General features: G+C 43.8%; 1 protein-coding gene across 2 annotated transcripts in view; it reads right to left on the bottom strand.

The window, feature by feature from the left end:
• The window catches only part of arfgef3 (ARFGEF family member 3), a 48,834-nt gene that overhangs the window by 13,257 nt on the left and 20,743 nt on the right, over nucleotides 1-14,834 (bottom strand). For both annotated transcript variants that reach the window (XM_026189411.1, XM_026189412.1), the window contains exons 16-30: nucleotides 13,029-13,195; nucleotides 12,520-12,685; nucleotides 11,460-11,567; nucleotides 10,618-10,833; nucleotides 7,893-8,003; nucleotides 6,153-6,303; nucleotides 5,702-6,016; nucleotides 4,083-4,216; nucleotides 2,929-3,074; nucleotides 1,823-2,002; nucleotides 1,576-1,717; nucleotides 1,359-1,481; nucleotides 522-625; nucleotides 287-431; nucleotides 61-189 (exon numbers count right to left, since the gene is read on the bottom strand). In XM_026189411.1, the coding sequence (XP_026045196.1) occupies nucleotides 61-189; nucleotides 287-431; nucleotides 522-625; nucleotides 1,359-1,481; nucleotides 1,576-1,717; nucleotides 1,823-2,002; nucleotides 2,929-3,074; nucleotides 4,083-4,216; nucleotides 5,702-6,016; nucleotides 6,153-6,303; nucleotides 7,893-8,003; nucleotides 10,618-10,833; nucleotides 11,460-11,567; nucleotides 12,520-12,685; nucleotides 13,029-13,195 (2,337 nt within the window). The remainder of the gene's footprint in view (nucleotides 1-60; nucleotides 190-286; nucleotides 432-521; nucleotides 626-1,358; nucleotides 1,482-1,575; nucleotides 1,718-1,822; nucleotides 2,003-2,928; nucleotides 3,075-4,082; nucleotides 4,217-5,701; nucleotides 6,017-6,152; nucleotides 6,304-7,892; nucleotides 8,004-10,617; nucleotides 10,834-11,459; nucleotides 11,568-12,519; nucleotides 12,686-13,028; nucleotides 13,196-14,834) is intronic.

Below are 14,834 nucleotides of genomic sequence, written 5' to 3'. Positions count from 1 at the left end.
CATCCCGGCTGTTTGTAGGGTTTGTCTTCTTCTTCTTTGGATTGTGTTTAAGTTTATCACCTGGCACTGCGGTGACTTCTCTGAGCAAAGTGAAGAGCAGCTCCAGCGTTGGAGGCTGGTGCTGTCGAGGGCAGTTTGACACGGCTGCAGTGAGCTGCTCCAGTAACAAAATCCACACCTGGATCAGACCTGCAGGACATGAGACAACAAAAATGCACTGACGAGAGAGAAAGGAGGAGGATTCTTAGACAAAGACCGTGAAGCACAGAGAGGAGCAAAGCGAAACCTGTGTCGTCATCGAACTCCTGGAGGACACAGTCCATGCCGTCCTCGCTGCTGATCGAGCGTTCCTGCGATCTCATCGGCAGGCTGGCGAGCCGCGCACCCAGGAACACCGGCTTAGACGGCATCTTGTAAATCTTTGCCAGCAGCTGTCAATCAAATGCAAAACACGGTTTCTTTTTTATAATAGCGAAAAATCTTAAAAATATGCTCTCACTTTATATCTGTGGAGCTTCCACCTGCGAGCATTTGCGGAGGTAGTCGAGAGCAGGCAGGCAGAGGTCTGTGGAGCTGTAACCTGACGCGTGAACGCAGTCGCCAATCTCTTTGTAGTCCACCTCTCCTGCACGGAAAAGCATAAAAGTTCTCCGGAGTTTGAAAGGTCAGCTTTAAAAAACACTTGGATGACACTGTAGTTGTTTCGAGTCATTCAGAGAGAACGTGTCTCTGAGAAACACAGGATCGCTTTTTCTGCGGTGCTGTTTTCTTGTTTTTGTCACTGACTCGCTGCTCGCCTCCCACTCACTGTCATCAGCACCGTGTTTGCTCCTTTCTCCTTCTGTGAGGTTTTAAAGCTTTTGATGGTGACGATTTTTCTAAAAACCATGAAGTATCTTTCTAAAAGAAAAATTGCTTCCCAGTCATTGTTTAGGAATTATGAATAACTGGGATTTTAAAAACATAAAAGTAGCTTTTGTGTCTTGTGTGTCCTCTTGGTGCTTTTTTGTAAAACATTTTAATGATGTACAGGAACATATTTATGCATGAGTACTTCCCGTGCATTTGTGCATTTGGCCTTTTTTGATAAATAAAAGAAATAATAATAGCACATATCAACATAAATTCTCAAATCTTAAATTTCTGCAGAAAACTGAAGCACTCAGCATCTGCAGATGCATAAATCCGCTCTCCTGATGTATTAAACTGTGACATAAATACAAAATGTACTTGCATGTTATGAGCTTCTAATAAAGAGATAAATACATAGCCTGATCCCGGGAAAAGTAAAATCCCAAAAGGCTTGAAAAGTAATATCTTGAAATGAAAAATAGCACGCACACATTAGTGAGACAAACCTAATCCTTTGACAAACTTCATGAGACACATGATGTAGTCTGTGGCAGCGTTGGCAAAAACTTGGATGTTGTCTGTGTTTATGAACGCCTCAAAGACGTCGAACACCGGCGCCTGAGACTTCCCTGGAGGAAGACAATAAGACGAGAGCAGGAAACTCAGATTTACAGTAAAAATCTTTCTGCTGATAAACTTTGGAAAAAAGTTTGTTAGACATACCCATGGAGTATTCACCCAGCAGGTAGTCTTTGGTGTCAGTCTTGCTACCGTGCACCGTCCTGAGGGCGCTGAACAGAGGCCTCCACCCTGACAGGATCTGAGGAGAGCACATCTCCACCAGCTCTCCAATCGATGTTATTACCTGCAGGGAGACAAACCCAAGAAAAACTGTTTGGCAAACTGAACGCACAGCCCGGAACAACGCTGGCTGATTTGGTTGTTTTGAGGAACTGAGATCCGACTCCACCTGGTCCTGAACGTCCTCGTCGCAGAGCTCCAGCTGCATGATGTGCTCGAAAGGCCTGAACAGTGCCTCGTTAAAGTGGAAGTGTGGAAGCTCCGCCCAGCTCGTCAGCACCTCTGTGAGAACATCGTGGATAAAGGAAACGGCCTTCTGGGATACGTGGCGCTCTTTGTGACACGCAGCCTGTGATGACGACAAAAACTTTGTGTTTAAAGAGCCTCAGATCAAAGCTTTTATTCTCTCAGTGCCTGAAGTGTACCGAGCTAAAAAAAAGGAAAACCACTGTGCGAGATAGAAGGTGGTCTACACAGATGTTACACAACTTCATTTCAGCGCCGCTACAATCCAAAGAAGATTCATTTCTGTGTGCAGTCACAGTTTTCTGGGAGCCCTTCACTCTTCCATGTGCATACATAGAAAGAATAACAGCAGCAGTAAGACACAGCACGGAACAAGCAGACATTAGTGATAACAGATTTGACACTGATCAGGTTAGAGACACCTTTAAACAGGGGTCTTGAACTCCAGGCCTCGAGGGCCAGTGTCTTGCAGGTTTTAGATGTGTCTTTGATCCAACACAGCTGATTTAAATGGCTAAATGACCTCCTCAACATGTCTTGAGTTCTCCAGAGGCCTGGTAATGAACTAATCACTTGATTCAGGTGTGTTGACCCAGGGTGAGATCTAAAACCTGCAGGACACTGGCTTTTAAGGCCTGGAGTTCGAGACCCCTGTCTTAAAAGGAGGAGCTGGGCTGGAGGTGGGTTGCAAAGTGGCTTGGAGATACACAGGCAGGCATGTAGGCAGCCTGAGGTGCAGTAAGACCCAAACTCAGAAGACTGAGACCTGCCTGAACTACTGCGATGCTGCTGCTGTGAAGTAAATCTCCATAAAAGGAGAAGATTGATTAACCCATATTTCACATGTGGCAGAATGGATAAACTGTTGGCTTTGTTTGTCTTTTAAACACGTTGACTTTGTCTGTAGTTCCAACTCGTGTGAGAGCAGCAATTAGAACTTCTGTAGTTACACAACTGCGCAACTGAGAGGTTGAGAAGTTAACAGAAGGAGAGAAATAAAACACTGTTTACAAGGTGGTAATATCCTACCTCCACCAGATGAGGCGCCACCACGCTCCAGGCCCTCATCATGTGGAGAAGGGGTCGGTTCTTATTCCGGACGATTCGCAGCATGGCCTCACCCAGACGAAAGAGATGGAGGGCGCTGCGCCGGTCCAACGTTGACTTGGCTTCTCCTACAGACACGCAGAGGACACAAAAAAGGCCTCGGAGCTTTACTCCTGTCTGTACTTCATCTTTAATTAACCACACGAGGGAAACTAATTAAGAAAGAGAACAAGGTATGCCCAGCATGGTTCACAATTATGCAGACCCTTGGGTCAGTGGCCAAGGCCTGAGATCGAGAAGGGCACAGGAAGGGACCGAGGATGTTTAAAGGATGCAAATTCTATGGGGTTTTTTTGGATAATTTTCTTTTGTGTGTCTGAAAAAAGTGTGTCAATAATTAAATAAATGTAACAGAATTTGTTTTAGGTGTGTTTAATAAAAGCAGAAAATGTAGCTATTAAATAAAAATGGATGTCTGTGGTTTATTTGTGTTGAAGTGAAGCCAAAATCTTTGTGAAGAGAAGCCAGTTTTTAACTTGGCCAATTTCACCTGCTATTAAAGCAAACACAGTTTCGACTGTTGAACATGTTTCACTGGGTCACTCATCTGCACCTCTGCACTCACGCTCCTGGTGCCTTCTGAAAGATTTCTGAATGCAAATATCTGACAAAGAATAATTGCTCTCACGCAGCCCATCCAAAAAACTCCAGTTTGATGATTAAAATGTAATAATGATTTTTAAAAAATCTGTTACTTTAATCAGTGAGCAGGTATTTGTGTCTGTGTGATGCACCTGTACACTTTATGGATGCAGCTTGCTAACCAATCTAATGCAATTATTGGCTGATAGCTTAGCATCCCAGCCTTTTATCCAGATACTACGTGACGGCAGCTCGTCACGTTTCAGAACGTAGAGCCCAAAACCAATTGGTGGCATCTCCTTGAGTATGTCCATCTTTTTTATACAGTCTATGGTCAGCCCATGCATGGAGTAAGGGGTGGGGTGGGGCCTTTTGCCCAGAGTGCTCACATGCATTTACTGAAGCATTATGTGTTTGTGTGTGTGTGTGTTTTGATGTCAGAGTAAAGTCAGCCAGTCAATATAATGTGCACTGAATGAATGCAAAGTGTGTACCTGGCATTGCCAGTGAATAGTCTCCAGTCTCGGTGTGAGAGTCAAACAGCTGAGACTGAGAAGCTTTTCTGAGCTGCTGCAGGAAACCAACCAGACCAACCAGGTTTAGTTTGGTGGCCCCTTCTTCAAATAACCTGAAACACACAGAAAGCATTTCATACACTCACATGAACGTCTACAGTGCAAAAGCAACGCTGCCATGCAAGTTTACATCCTACACTGAAATACTTGCAAAGCCTCCCTGTTCACTGCCCTCTAAGCACATATAGGCCACCCCTGTGCAGCAGTATTTACTATGGTTGTCGCCACTTTGAGCTTGTAAATGTGTTCAGTCCATCTGTTCCAAAAGATCAGGGGGAATTTTTTTTTAATATACGCTCCTAAAAGCAGCCCAGATAACTGGTTATGTAAGAGATGATCCTTGGAATGAACACGCAAACAAGTCCACAGTTACTGCGGCCGTGTGCGAGCCGTAACAAGTGGCACGCGCACATATGCATACATGTTTGTACACGTGTGAGGACATCAGTCTCACTCTAATCCTGAGTGTCGGTCCAGTAACAACAAGCACAAAACAATGTTCTCACTTTTACATTTAGGGTCCAAATACCAAATGACTCATCAAAGAAAGTGTGTCATAGCACACACACACACACACACACACACACACACACACACACACACACACACACACACACACACACACAGCAGTAGCTCCACTACTGCCATCTTTTGGCTATGAAACCAACCTCGGGAACACTTGCTGAGCACCAAATGTCGGTGAAACGTGGATTTGGAAGATAAAGTCATTAAGAGCCTCGGTCATGCTGGCTGTTAATGGAACACGGTGCTAACACAGCTGCTGCACTTCAGTTAGAAACTAAACCCACTGTGAAACTTGTTAGTCTGCTTCTATTTCCACCGTCTTGTTGCCCGTGGTGACATTATGGCCGAGCTTTTAGAGGTCAGCCTTATTAGTTATGGCTGCGCAGTTCATCATAGTTTAATTTCTAACAATAATTAAAATTAAATAATAGAGATAAAATGAATATTGCACCACATAATTCTCTTGTTTTGCCTTTCATCGCGTACATTACTTTATTTCCTCTTGTCAGGATGTGATGTCTGCAGAAAGCACGGCAGGAAAGATCTGAGAGTCTGAAAGATAACTGTGACCTCATCAGAGTTAAAGTGGACAAAAGAGAGAACTGAGTCTTTTCAACGCTGTCAGAGTGCAAGTATAAATAAAACTGAACCCCTCTTCTGTTAGTCTTTAGCAAGATTAAATACCTATAAAATGAAAAAGATATAAAAAACATAAAGCAACTCAGTATCCAAGTCTCTGAAGTTGCACCTCAGTGCAGCGACTCTCTGAAATAATGACTACCACCAGGATACGGACAGGGGCCACTCTGATCTGACTGTCAAAGGAAATCTAATCGCTGAATTTCTCATTTACTGTTTCTTAAACTTGGAGCACGTGCAGTTATTGGGTTTTAATAAAACAAAATCAAAACACAACTAACAGCACTGGTGCAACACCTGGAACATCACATGTAGAAAGCGTCTGGATTGCCATCCAGTCTATCATGTTGCTGTGGTATTTGTTCAGTCTCTACCTGTCGGCCTGTGTTGACAGCGTGCACACGGCCTTGGCGGCGCTGGTGCCGGTCATCAGGCTGCCGCTCTTCAGGTCCAGGCCTCGGCCCCCTCTGCCGCTCTCCTTCAGCAGCTCCTGGATGGAAAGCGGCTGGATGACCGGCTGGCTCAGGCTCAGGTCCGAGGCCTCGGGGCTGGGTTCGCAGCTCAACTCCAGCCCGAGGTCGATGCCAGCCATCTGCTGGCTCTGCTGGGTGATTGTGGTCAGAGAGGACGGCTGGGCAGAGCCGTCACTGAAGTGGGTGTGCTCCAGTGAGCTGATGTACTCGGTCACCCTGAAAGTGATTTGAAGTTCTAGAACATATTTTTGAAGTTTCATCCCTTATGAACCACTATAGCTTCACATACTACCATTTCCGAGCTTGATATATATGATATATGAAGTATATTTTACAGGATAAACAAACGTACCTGAACACATGAGGCCAGCAGTCATGGTTGTGGCTGCCCATCTCCAGGCCAACGTTCAGGATGGCGTCCATGCACAACACATGAGCTGTGTGGAGGCGAACTCCCTGAGGACGGCCGATCTGCTCCAGACGCTGCTCAACACGCTGTTTCACTGGAGACACACACACACACACACACACACACACACACACACACACACACACACACACACACACACACACACACACACACACACACACACACAGTAAAGTGTATTTTAAATATCACAGACGCCCTGAACATTGTGCTTGAACTGATTTGAGATGAGCTTTATCAAAACTCCACTCTCAGTTTGTGGAAATATATAAACATTAATGTTGCATCCCAGTAAATGCTGCCAGCAGTTTGTAGCAGCTGTCACTAGATGTCACTAGTTCCCATATCTTGTTTTTATCATTGCTTTTGTCTCCAGTAGAAATGATTCCAAGTTTAGGCTGTGGCCGAAAAAAGGAATTGGCCCGTTATTCCAAACAGATAAACGCTCCTGGAAGCACCGATCACAACCACAACAGACATAAGCTTTGTTTTTGGCAAAGAAATGTTGAGCATTTCGCAGTAAAGTGCATGCTTCAGACTTTGTAAATCATGTCTATGTTACTCATTTAAATATTTTCTTCTTGAAAGGGAAGCTCCTACAAATGTATATGCCACAAGGCCACCTGGAAAAATACCCAAGACTGTGACGTTCAGTCACCGTGAGCTCTTTAGCAAATCCAGCTGCTGCGTACTGTTAGCAAAGCAAGGTGCAGTACGTACGATGTTTTGTAGTCCACATTTACACACTGTAGTTTCAGTTCAGCATGTTAAGCAGGTTAGTGTCAGGTCATTCAGATTCTCAGCACACAGTTCTTTTCTCGAGCCCTTATCAATATTCCTAACACCCTCTTTTCCTTGAACTCATGACAATTTCATCAAGGTCAAGGACACAAGGTTTAGTGAAGGAAAAGGGGGGTGCTTTTTACTCCCATCGGCACAGGTACATAACATTAAGCACCTAGCCACGCAGTCGGTCTTTGCAAACGTTTGTGAAAGAAGAGGTCGTTCTGAAGATCTGACTGAACTCCAGCCTGGTTCTGTAACTGGACGCCGCCGCTGCAGCAAGTCAGTTCTTCCCTCCGTGATATTCCACAATCAACGGTCCTGACCTGCTGCTCAGCCGGGAGGTCAGGACGCATCAAGTTACAGAGCAGAAGTGCTGAGGCACACAGCAGCTTCCAAGCTCCTCTGTGCTGGGAGCGTCACGGCATGGGTTTCCATGCCGAGCAGCTCCTGCAGGTCAAGGTGGCCCAGAATGTTTCTGCTTATAGTGTAAAAAGTTTATAATAATAACTTTTTTTTAAAAAGAGACAAAAGCAAAAACAGAAGATGGAAAATACTCAGTTAAAGGTACTTAAGGAAATAATAATACAAGTAATAAATAAATATTAATACAAGTCTCAATATCTCATGTTGAGATATAAGTGGGGCCTTATTAAGTGTACAAATGTGTTTACTGTGGGTTCTTTGTATGTATGATTGTGAACGGTCAAGATTTCCTTTATCTTGGTTTTATAACTAGGAAAACACAAATTAGCACTAATTTGAGGTTTTACCCCTTGATTGTGTGTGACAACGATGAGCTTGATTCAAATTTAAGGTTTTTGTGTGTCTGTTACATGCAAACGTCCGAACAAGTGTGTGTTTGTGTTTCTGTGAAAATACCTTGCGCGATAGCGTCTCCCGTCTCCCCCACCTCCTTCTCCTCCTTCTCTTCCTGCACACAGGAGGCTGCAGCCATCTGGGCTAAAGCTGAAGCACAGTTGGCAGCCACACCTGACAGACGCACACACACACACACACACACACACACACACACACACACAGTAAAGACGTGCCGTTTCATTCATCCACAAAACATCATCCCTGCACATTAAAAATGCAACATTTCAGCCATCATCCATATTCAGAATCTACCAATGAGACATTTTCACAGATTTCTGGGATTTCCACTGTACATGTTTAAAATTTTAACTGGAGACACACAAACTGTAACGTGCCAACTGCAAACACAGAGGAGGTCGTACGCCATGTGTTCATTCATATTCATTAGTCCTTCTGCACTAATTTCAATCTGATTTGCTCCCATGCAGGCCCCGGGGATGTGCCACTGCCCTTTAATGCTAGTGATACTCACAGACATCTGACAGCGGTTGATAAGTAAACTGCATTTCCCCTGACATCCTCTGTAATACTTGCATTTAACATTTTGGAAGTAAAACTCGCAGTTAACCTCCAGAGGAGCTGCACAGCGTCGAACAGGTGCTGGCTGCTATTGGGCACCTGCCACTGGTGTCAAATTTGATTAATGTGATACATAATCAAGCTGACAAGGAAAATCAGAACTCAGCAAAACCTTCCCCGTGTGAGTACGAGTCAAAGCTCAAAGTATGGCAGAAACATTAAAAGCCTACAGTACCATGAGGGGATTTTTAGGCACTATGAAATGCCCAGTAAATGCTTTACTGATAATTTCTGTTTTTACATTTAAATGTATACGTTTGAAGCATGGTACAGTACAGATGATCAACAGCAGATTCATCTCCCTCTATGGTTTAAACGTGCTTATTAGAAAGATCATTTAAAGCCCTCATGGACTCAAGTTATCAAGAGAACGTGAAGAAACAACTGACATGACTTAAATCAAAAAGGCGTGCACGCTGTGTTGAAACGATGTCAAAGTATGAAGTAAAACTGGGCATGACGTGGCCTCCAGTCTGCACTTCCAGCACGAAGAGAAAAGTTAGACCAGCAAGAGAGGAGAGTCATCGTCTTTGCTGCATTCAGTGTGTAAAATGAACTGAGACCAGATGAAATGTAAAATGAGCCTAAAACTGGAGCGTTTTAAGGAAGCACCTGTGTCTCATATTTTTATGGTTAACAGCTTCGCCCAGTGTTCACGTTTGAACACTAATCTGCACTCAGCACACTGGTGTTATTCTGGTGTCCCTTTTCAGTGACAGCCAAACGTCGAGGTGGAAACGAAAGGATCCCCGAGCTAAAAACATGGGACAGAGCTTTAAGGCAGGCCAGCCACAAGGCCGCTGGCACTTGGTTCAGACGACTATTCAGGTTCAATGAATGTCCAGGACTTCTAACGGGAAAGTTTAAAGTGCTTAATCGCTTAAAAAGTCACGTGTCAAGCGGTTTTCATTAGTGTGACTGCATTTCCCTGTGACCCCATAAGCTTCCAAAACATGTTTAATATCAATTAAAAGCTGTGTAAACCCTCAGTTCTCAATTATTCTGTGTAAGTAGACCTGTGCTGTGGCGGGAGCTGAGAGGGTCTGAGCTCACACGAGGGCAGTAAACTCCATGTTAGAATTAGAATTAACAGCGTTTTGTCTGCCTCTGACAGCCTCTACAGTCTGAACCTTTTTCACTCTGACTTCCTTTGTGCAGTCATGTGAGGGCATTTGCCATCCTGACAGTTACTGTGGCTAAAAGTGAACAATAAAGCCATCTGACAGCAAGTCCTCCCCGGTGCTCTCTCGTGCTTATTCTGCTGACTGGAAGAAGAAAACAAAGACATTTCAGTTCAGTCTTTCTACTTCTGAAGGTTGTGGCCAAATAACTTGCAGCTCATTGTTCTATCTTATTACATCAAGACCTTATTTCTGTATTTCTTCCACCAAATTCATACTGAACCGTATCTCAAAGGTTTCACCGTCTGTGCCGGAGTCTTTGTGTCCATTTGCTTTTTCCTGCGGTGTCCCACACGGCTCAACTCTAGGGCCCCTGTTATTTAGTTTTAATTACATCAAGCTTTGAAACCTCAGGACGTTTATAAGTTATCTATGCTAACTGTCTTAATGCTAAACCAGTGATGGAAAATGTTTTACAGCTAAATACCAAACAAAGAAAGAGAGGTTGTAACTGCTGCAGAAAATAATCTGAAGTAGAAATATTTTAGCACAATGTTTCGTATCTTTAGCATGTTATCTCCTATCTTATAACATATTACTACTGTGACACAAATCACGTGAAGAAGAAATCACACTGGCCAAGTCAAAACATCTGTGTGTGCATGCTGTGATATAAGTGTAATATTTGAATCCACAGTACAGATATATTTGGATTAAGCGTTTACAACATGTTTCACACTGCACTTCTTCAGGCCCCTAAATAAATCAGTCCTCGAGTTTAGTGAGCTGCGACAGGACGTGCTGATTAAAAACAGTGCTGAGTGGCTGCTGAGCTGCTAATAGAAATTACTGTTCATACTGTACATACCTAGAATCTGCTCCAGCTGTAGGACAGATGTCTAGTGAATAATCCTGACCTTTGCCTGTGCTATAGGGAGGGAGCACAAATCCTCCCCCACAGGGATGAGAGAAGATGATATGCATTTGTCTTATTAATACAGGCACATGAAACATGCTTCACACACCCAGGGCGCAGCTGAGCGCAGCAGCTTTACGCAGGCCGTCTAAACTCAGGCAGATGGTGTCTCTCTCCCTCTGGCTCTGCTCTTTGACCCCCTCTGCCCCCAGGATGAAGGCCAGGCCCTTGGAGCTGCCCGCCATGCGACCGGTCAGCGGTGTGGACAGAACATCGATCAGGTTTTTCCAAACACCGGTGAGGATGAAGCGTGAGAACACAGCTCCTGAAAAACACAGAGCAAAAAAAAAAGGGTCGGTTTTTTAAATGGTGACACACACAAAACACACAAGATGAGCATAAATGTCAGGGGTGAGTCAGCCAGCAGCAGTTAGAGTCTGGCTTAATCCTCCAGGAAACAGCACAGGTGCTCACTGCCCTCTTTCTACCCAGCTACCCTTTTTTCCCCAGCTTGTCTCATCTTTCGTTTGCAATGCAGCTTCTTGCTCTTTCAGTTACAGCAGGTCAAATCCAAACACACAACATCACTGAAGCATGATTATATTTAAAACCTGCAGGTTTCCTATCAACGTTCCTGCAGACCGACTCTGCAGCAGGACATGAAACTTACAAATGTTCATCTGTTATGTTTTGCAATCATTAATGCACCAGTAAATACAAAATCTTTAAAAAACCTGCATGTCTTGACCATGCAGTTCTGCTCTGAGATACTTCTGCTAATGTTGTGGTTTCTACTGATTACCAGCGCAGCACTTTAGTAGCAATTACGGGCTCAGCGAACTCGAGTAAAGCTCCCCAGAAATATAATCCAAACATGAAAACCCTGTGAATGAAGAGCTGCTGACTGAGGAGAATTAAATGTTAACTACGTTCTCAGTAAGTGCTACTGACCTGCCATCACAGCGTCACTGCACGGCTTTTCACAGCCGAGCGGCGCGTGGCTCGACGCTCTCCTGATCAGCTGACCTCCGATTGCACTGCTGCCCAAGCCGTCAATGTCTAAGAGACGAGGAACAGAGAAGTCACAACATGTCAAGTATTTGAATTTATACCCTCTACATATAATAAATCCCAAAGTCTGTCTGAGCAAACTGGGGTTCAGTATCTTCACTGTATCTTCTACACTGCCGTGCAGACTGGAGCAGCAAGGGCTCGAACCACCAACCTTTCAATTAGCAGATGACCTGCTCTACCTTTTGTGCTGCAGGCAGCCCTGAGGAAACTATCCAAACTCAGACACAGATTTAGGAGGTCTATGGATTAACATACAGAGCCTTTAGGTCCCTGCTAATAGAAAAGCTCAGTAACTGAACAGATAAAAAGTTGCCCGTGGAGAGGATGTGAGCAATTATAGGCATTACTATAAATACCAGAATTTAGCCAGGTCCCTGTTTGCAGGAACAAATAATTTATTTGGAGATGATACAGTCAAGGATAGCAAAAGATATTTTTAACTGGGACTTTTTGTTAAGTAAAATGAAACTGATGGTGTGGCGTGAACTACAAGCTGAATTTAAGGGTAGGTTTATGTGGGCTACTGTGTGAATACTATGTTGGGTTTTTTCTGTCTGTGTCATTTTGTCCTACACCTAAACTGATCATAATAATCTGGATGATGGGCACCAAGTACGACTGAGGATGAGCTGGAGGTAGTTTGGAGGGAGCTGCGTAGTGTTGGGGACAGAGGAGGGCAGGGCGGTGCGCTCAGCTGGTGAGGCCTGTAGGGGGAGCTCTCTGTCAGTCATCTGAAGCCACCTGGACAGTGTAGTGTAGCATAAGGGGCTCTCTCAGTGGCTAAGACACACACACACTCTTTTGCACCTTTCATAATAAATACTGTTGCTTCATTTATCTCTTAATCAATATTTTTCCCTTGTTATGGAGAGGCCTTTTGAGCCAGTGTGTGGAGACTAGCTGAGCACGTAGAAACTGTACAGGTGTGTGTGTGTACCTGTCAGCATGGTGATAAGCGGCAGTGTGTGGTCCTCTGAAGAACCCGAGAACCCAGACTCAGCCAGCAGGTTGCGCTCCAGCACCTGGTGGTAAAGCTCCTCGATCCAGGCCTGAGACAGAACCACGAGGATGCCGCTGCTCTGGATCAGACGCACAAACTCCTTCTGCACAACAGAACAAACGTCCACCCATTCAGTGTGACTGCATCCAATTCAGTGCTGTTATATTCAGGGCGGGAAGTTTTTTTTTTATTTTCTTGTACTTTTGATGATAAAGTTGAAGTAGCTTAAATGTCTAAGTAGAGCTGATTCAGTATTTAGTTGGGTGGTTGTGTGGCTAGAGGAACACAAAGATACATCTATACCTTTAAATAAGCAATGCTGCACAAAGAGGATTCTTTGAAACTACAGGATGTAGTTGCATTGGTTTGGTTTTACTTCTTATCTTTGAATCTTTGTCTTTAAACACCGGAGAAAACTGATCAGAGGAAACGAATCTCGCTCTCACCAGGCTGAGGACGGGCGTGAGCGTTCGCCGCTTGTAGTAGCCGCAGCAGCAGAGTTTGAGATTGAGCAGCAGAGCGTAGTAAGACACCAGGTAAAGGCCGTCTGCGTTCATCAGAGACTGGCAGCTCAGAGTGTCGCCTGTCTCGAAACCTGGGGAGTGAATGCCGCCTGCAGGGACACAGATTTAGGATTACAAGTTACATCTGTAGAGGACGTGTCGGTGTTCTCAGAGGTCAAATGTGACGGATTATATATGAATTAATAACACCTACAGCACAAGTGAAAAAGAAAGAAAACTGAGACAGTGAGAGAGCCAATGAAAGGGAGTGTGCAGGTGAGAGCAGGCAGCGAGATACAATCTGTTGGCTGAAGGCGACTGAAGTGTTTTAATCAAAAACCTGCTCTGGGGATTTAAAGTCCAAACTATTTCATTAAGTCAGCTGAGCGTAACATTTCATTTAAGTCATAATTTTGCTCTGCTGATGTAAAAACTCCCAGCAGGCTTGCTGCTCTTAGCGATGGATGTCATGACTGTAAGGCAAAAAGTTTTCTTTAATAACTGTAAGAAAATAAACGTACTGCATTTAAACTACACACCGATGACAAATAACAGGAAAAAGCAAAATCCATGCCAGCAAAACCCTGACGTCAGCGACCTGTGCATACAAGAGGGTCTTTGTTACCGCACCGCAGTCAGAACAGAAATTTGTACTGATAATAAACTGATGCTCTTATAAAAAAGTACAAAAAACTAATCTGAAGTACCGCCTGCCAAATCTGTTGCAAAAGAAACATTACACAACAATGTTACGGGGATTTTAATCACATATTCGAGCCATTTAGAGGTTTTAAAAACAAGCATGGAACAAGACCAGAGAGTTTATGAAAGAACAACAACACCCACGACCCACACAGGACACCGCCACAGAGAGGAAGCCCAATCTGCACCAGAAACCGAAAGTGAACTCATTTAAGCTCCTGAATATTTTACCAGGTTTCCTCAAAGCAGCGCACACATACAGAAAACCGCATCTGAAGCTTGATGTTTTCTTCCACTACACAGTTATGCTGTTTATTTGAGATGCAATATTTTCTGCTACAGCTGATTTTTACTGAAACTTCAAAGAAAAGAGCGTTGCATCCATTCAGGTACCCCGACTGTCACTATTATCTATTAGAAGGAACAACCAGAGTTAACTTCTGAAGGTGTGAAGAACAGAAACATCTTCTTTAACTTTTATTGTTTTAATTATAAGGAGGTAAAAACACAGATGGGCTTGAAAGAAATTAGAAAATAATAAGACAAGGCAGGCTGGAAGTTCTCTGGCAGTTCCCCGACCCCACAGGTAATGGTCTTGATTTCTAAATCATCAAATTAGAGTGATTTAGAAAATGCATATATATTGTACATTAATTTAAAAAAGCATTTGTGTCCAAAAAACTCTTTAAGACTCTTTTCTCAATCTCATGTATTTATGGAGGAGCTCAGGAGAACCGTCAACAGTGAGAAGCTACAGACCTGTCAGTCAAGACACAGGAAACAGGCTTATAGAGGAGCTAGCATTAGCTAAAAGCTAAGTAGTGTTAGCTAAAAAGCTGGAAAAGCTAGCTGTTTATGCAAACGGCTAGAAAATGACTGTTTGCACTAACAGTGATTCAGCAAAGAATGAACTTCTCAATAGCGTCCAACAAAGCAAGATTTTTATTACCTCGCTCAGTTACAAAAAATAATCACCTTTGAGGTCAAATAAAATGAAAAGAAATGTAAATAAATATAAAATGCAGTAACAGAGCCACTCACAGAGCA

Source organism: Astatotilapia calliptera, chromosome 13 (assembly GCF_900246225.1).
Source record: "Astatotilapia calliptera chromosome 13, fAstCal1.2, whole genome shotgun sequence".
NCBI classification, from domain to species: Eukaryota; Metazoa; Chordata; class Actinopteri; order Cichliformes; family Cichlidae; genus Astatotilapia; species Astatotilapia calliptera.
The sequence above is the reverse complement of the archived record's forward strand: the minus strand, read 5'-3'. Positions and strand labels throughout refer to the sequence as shown.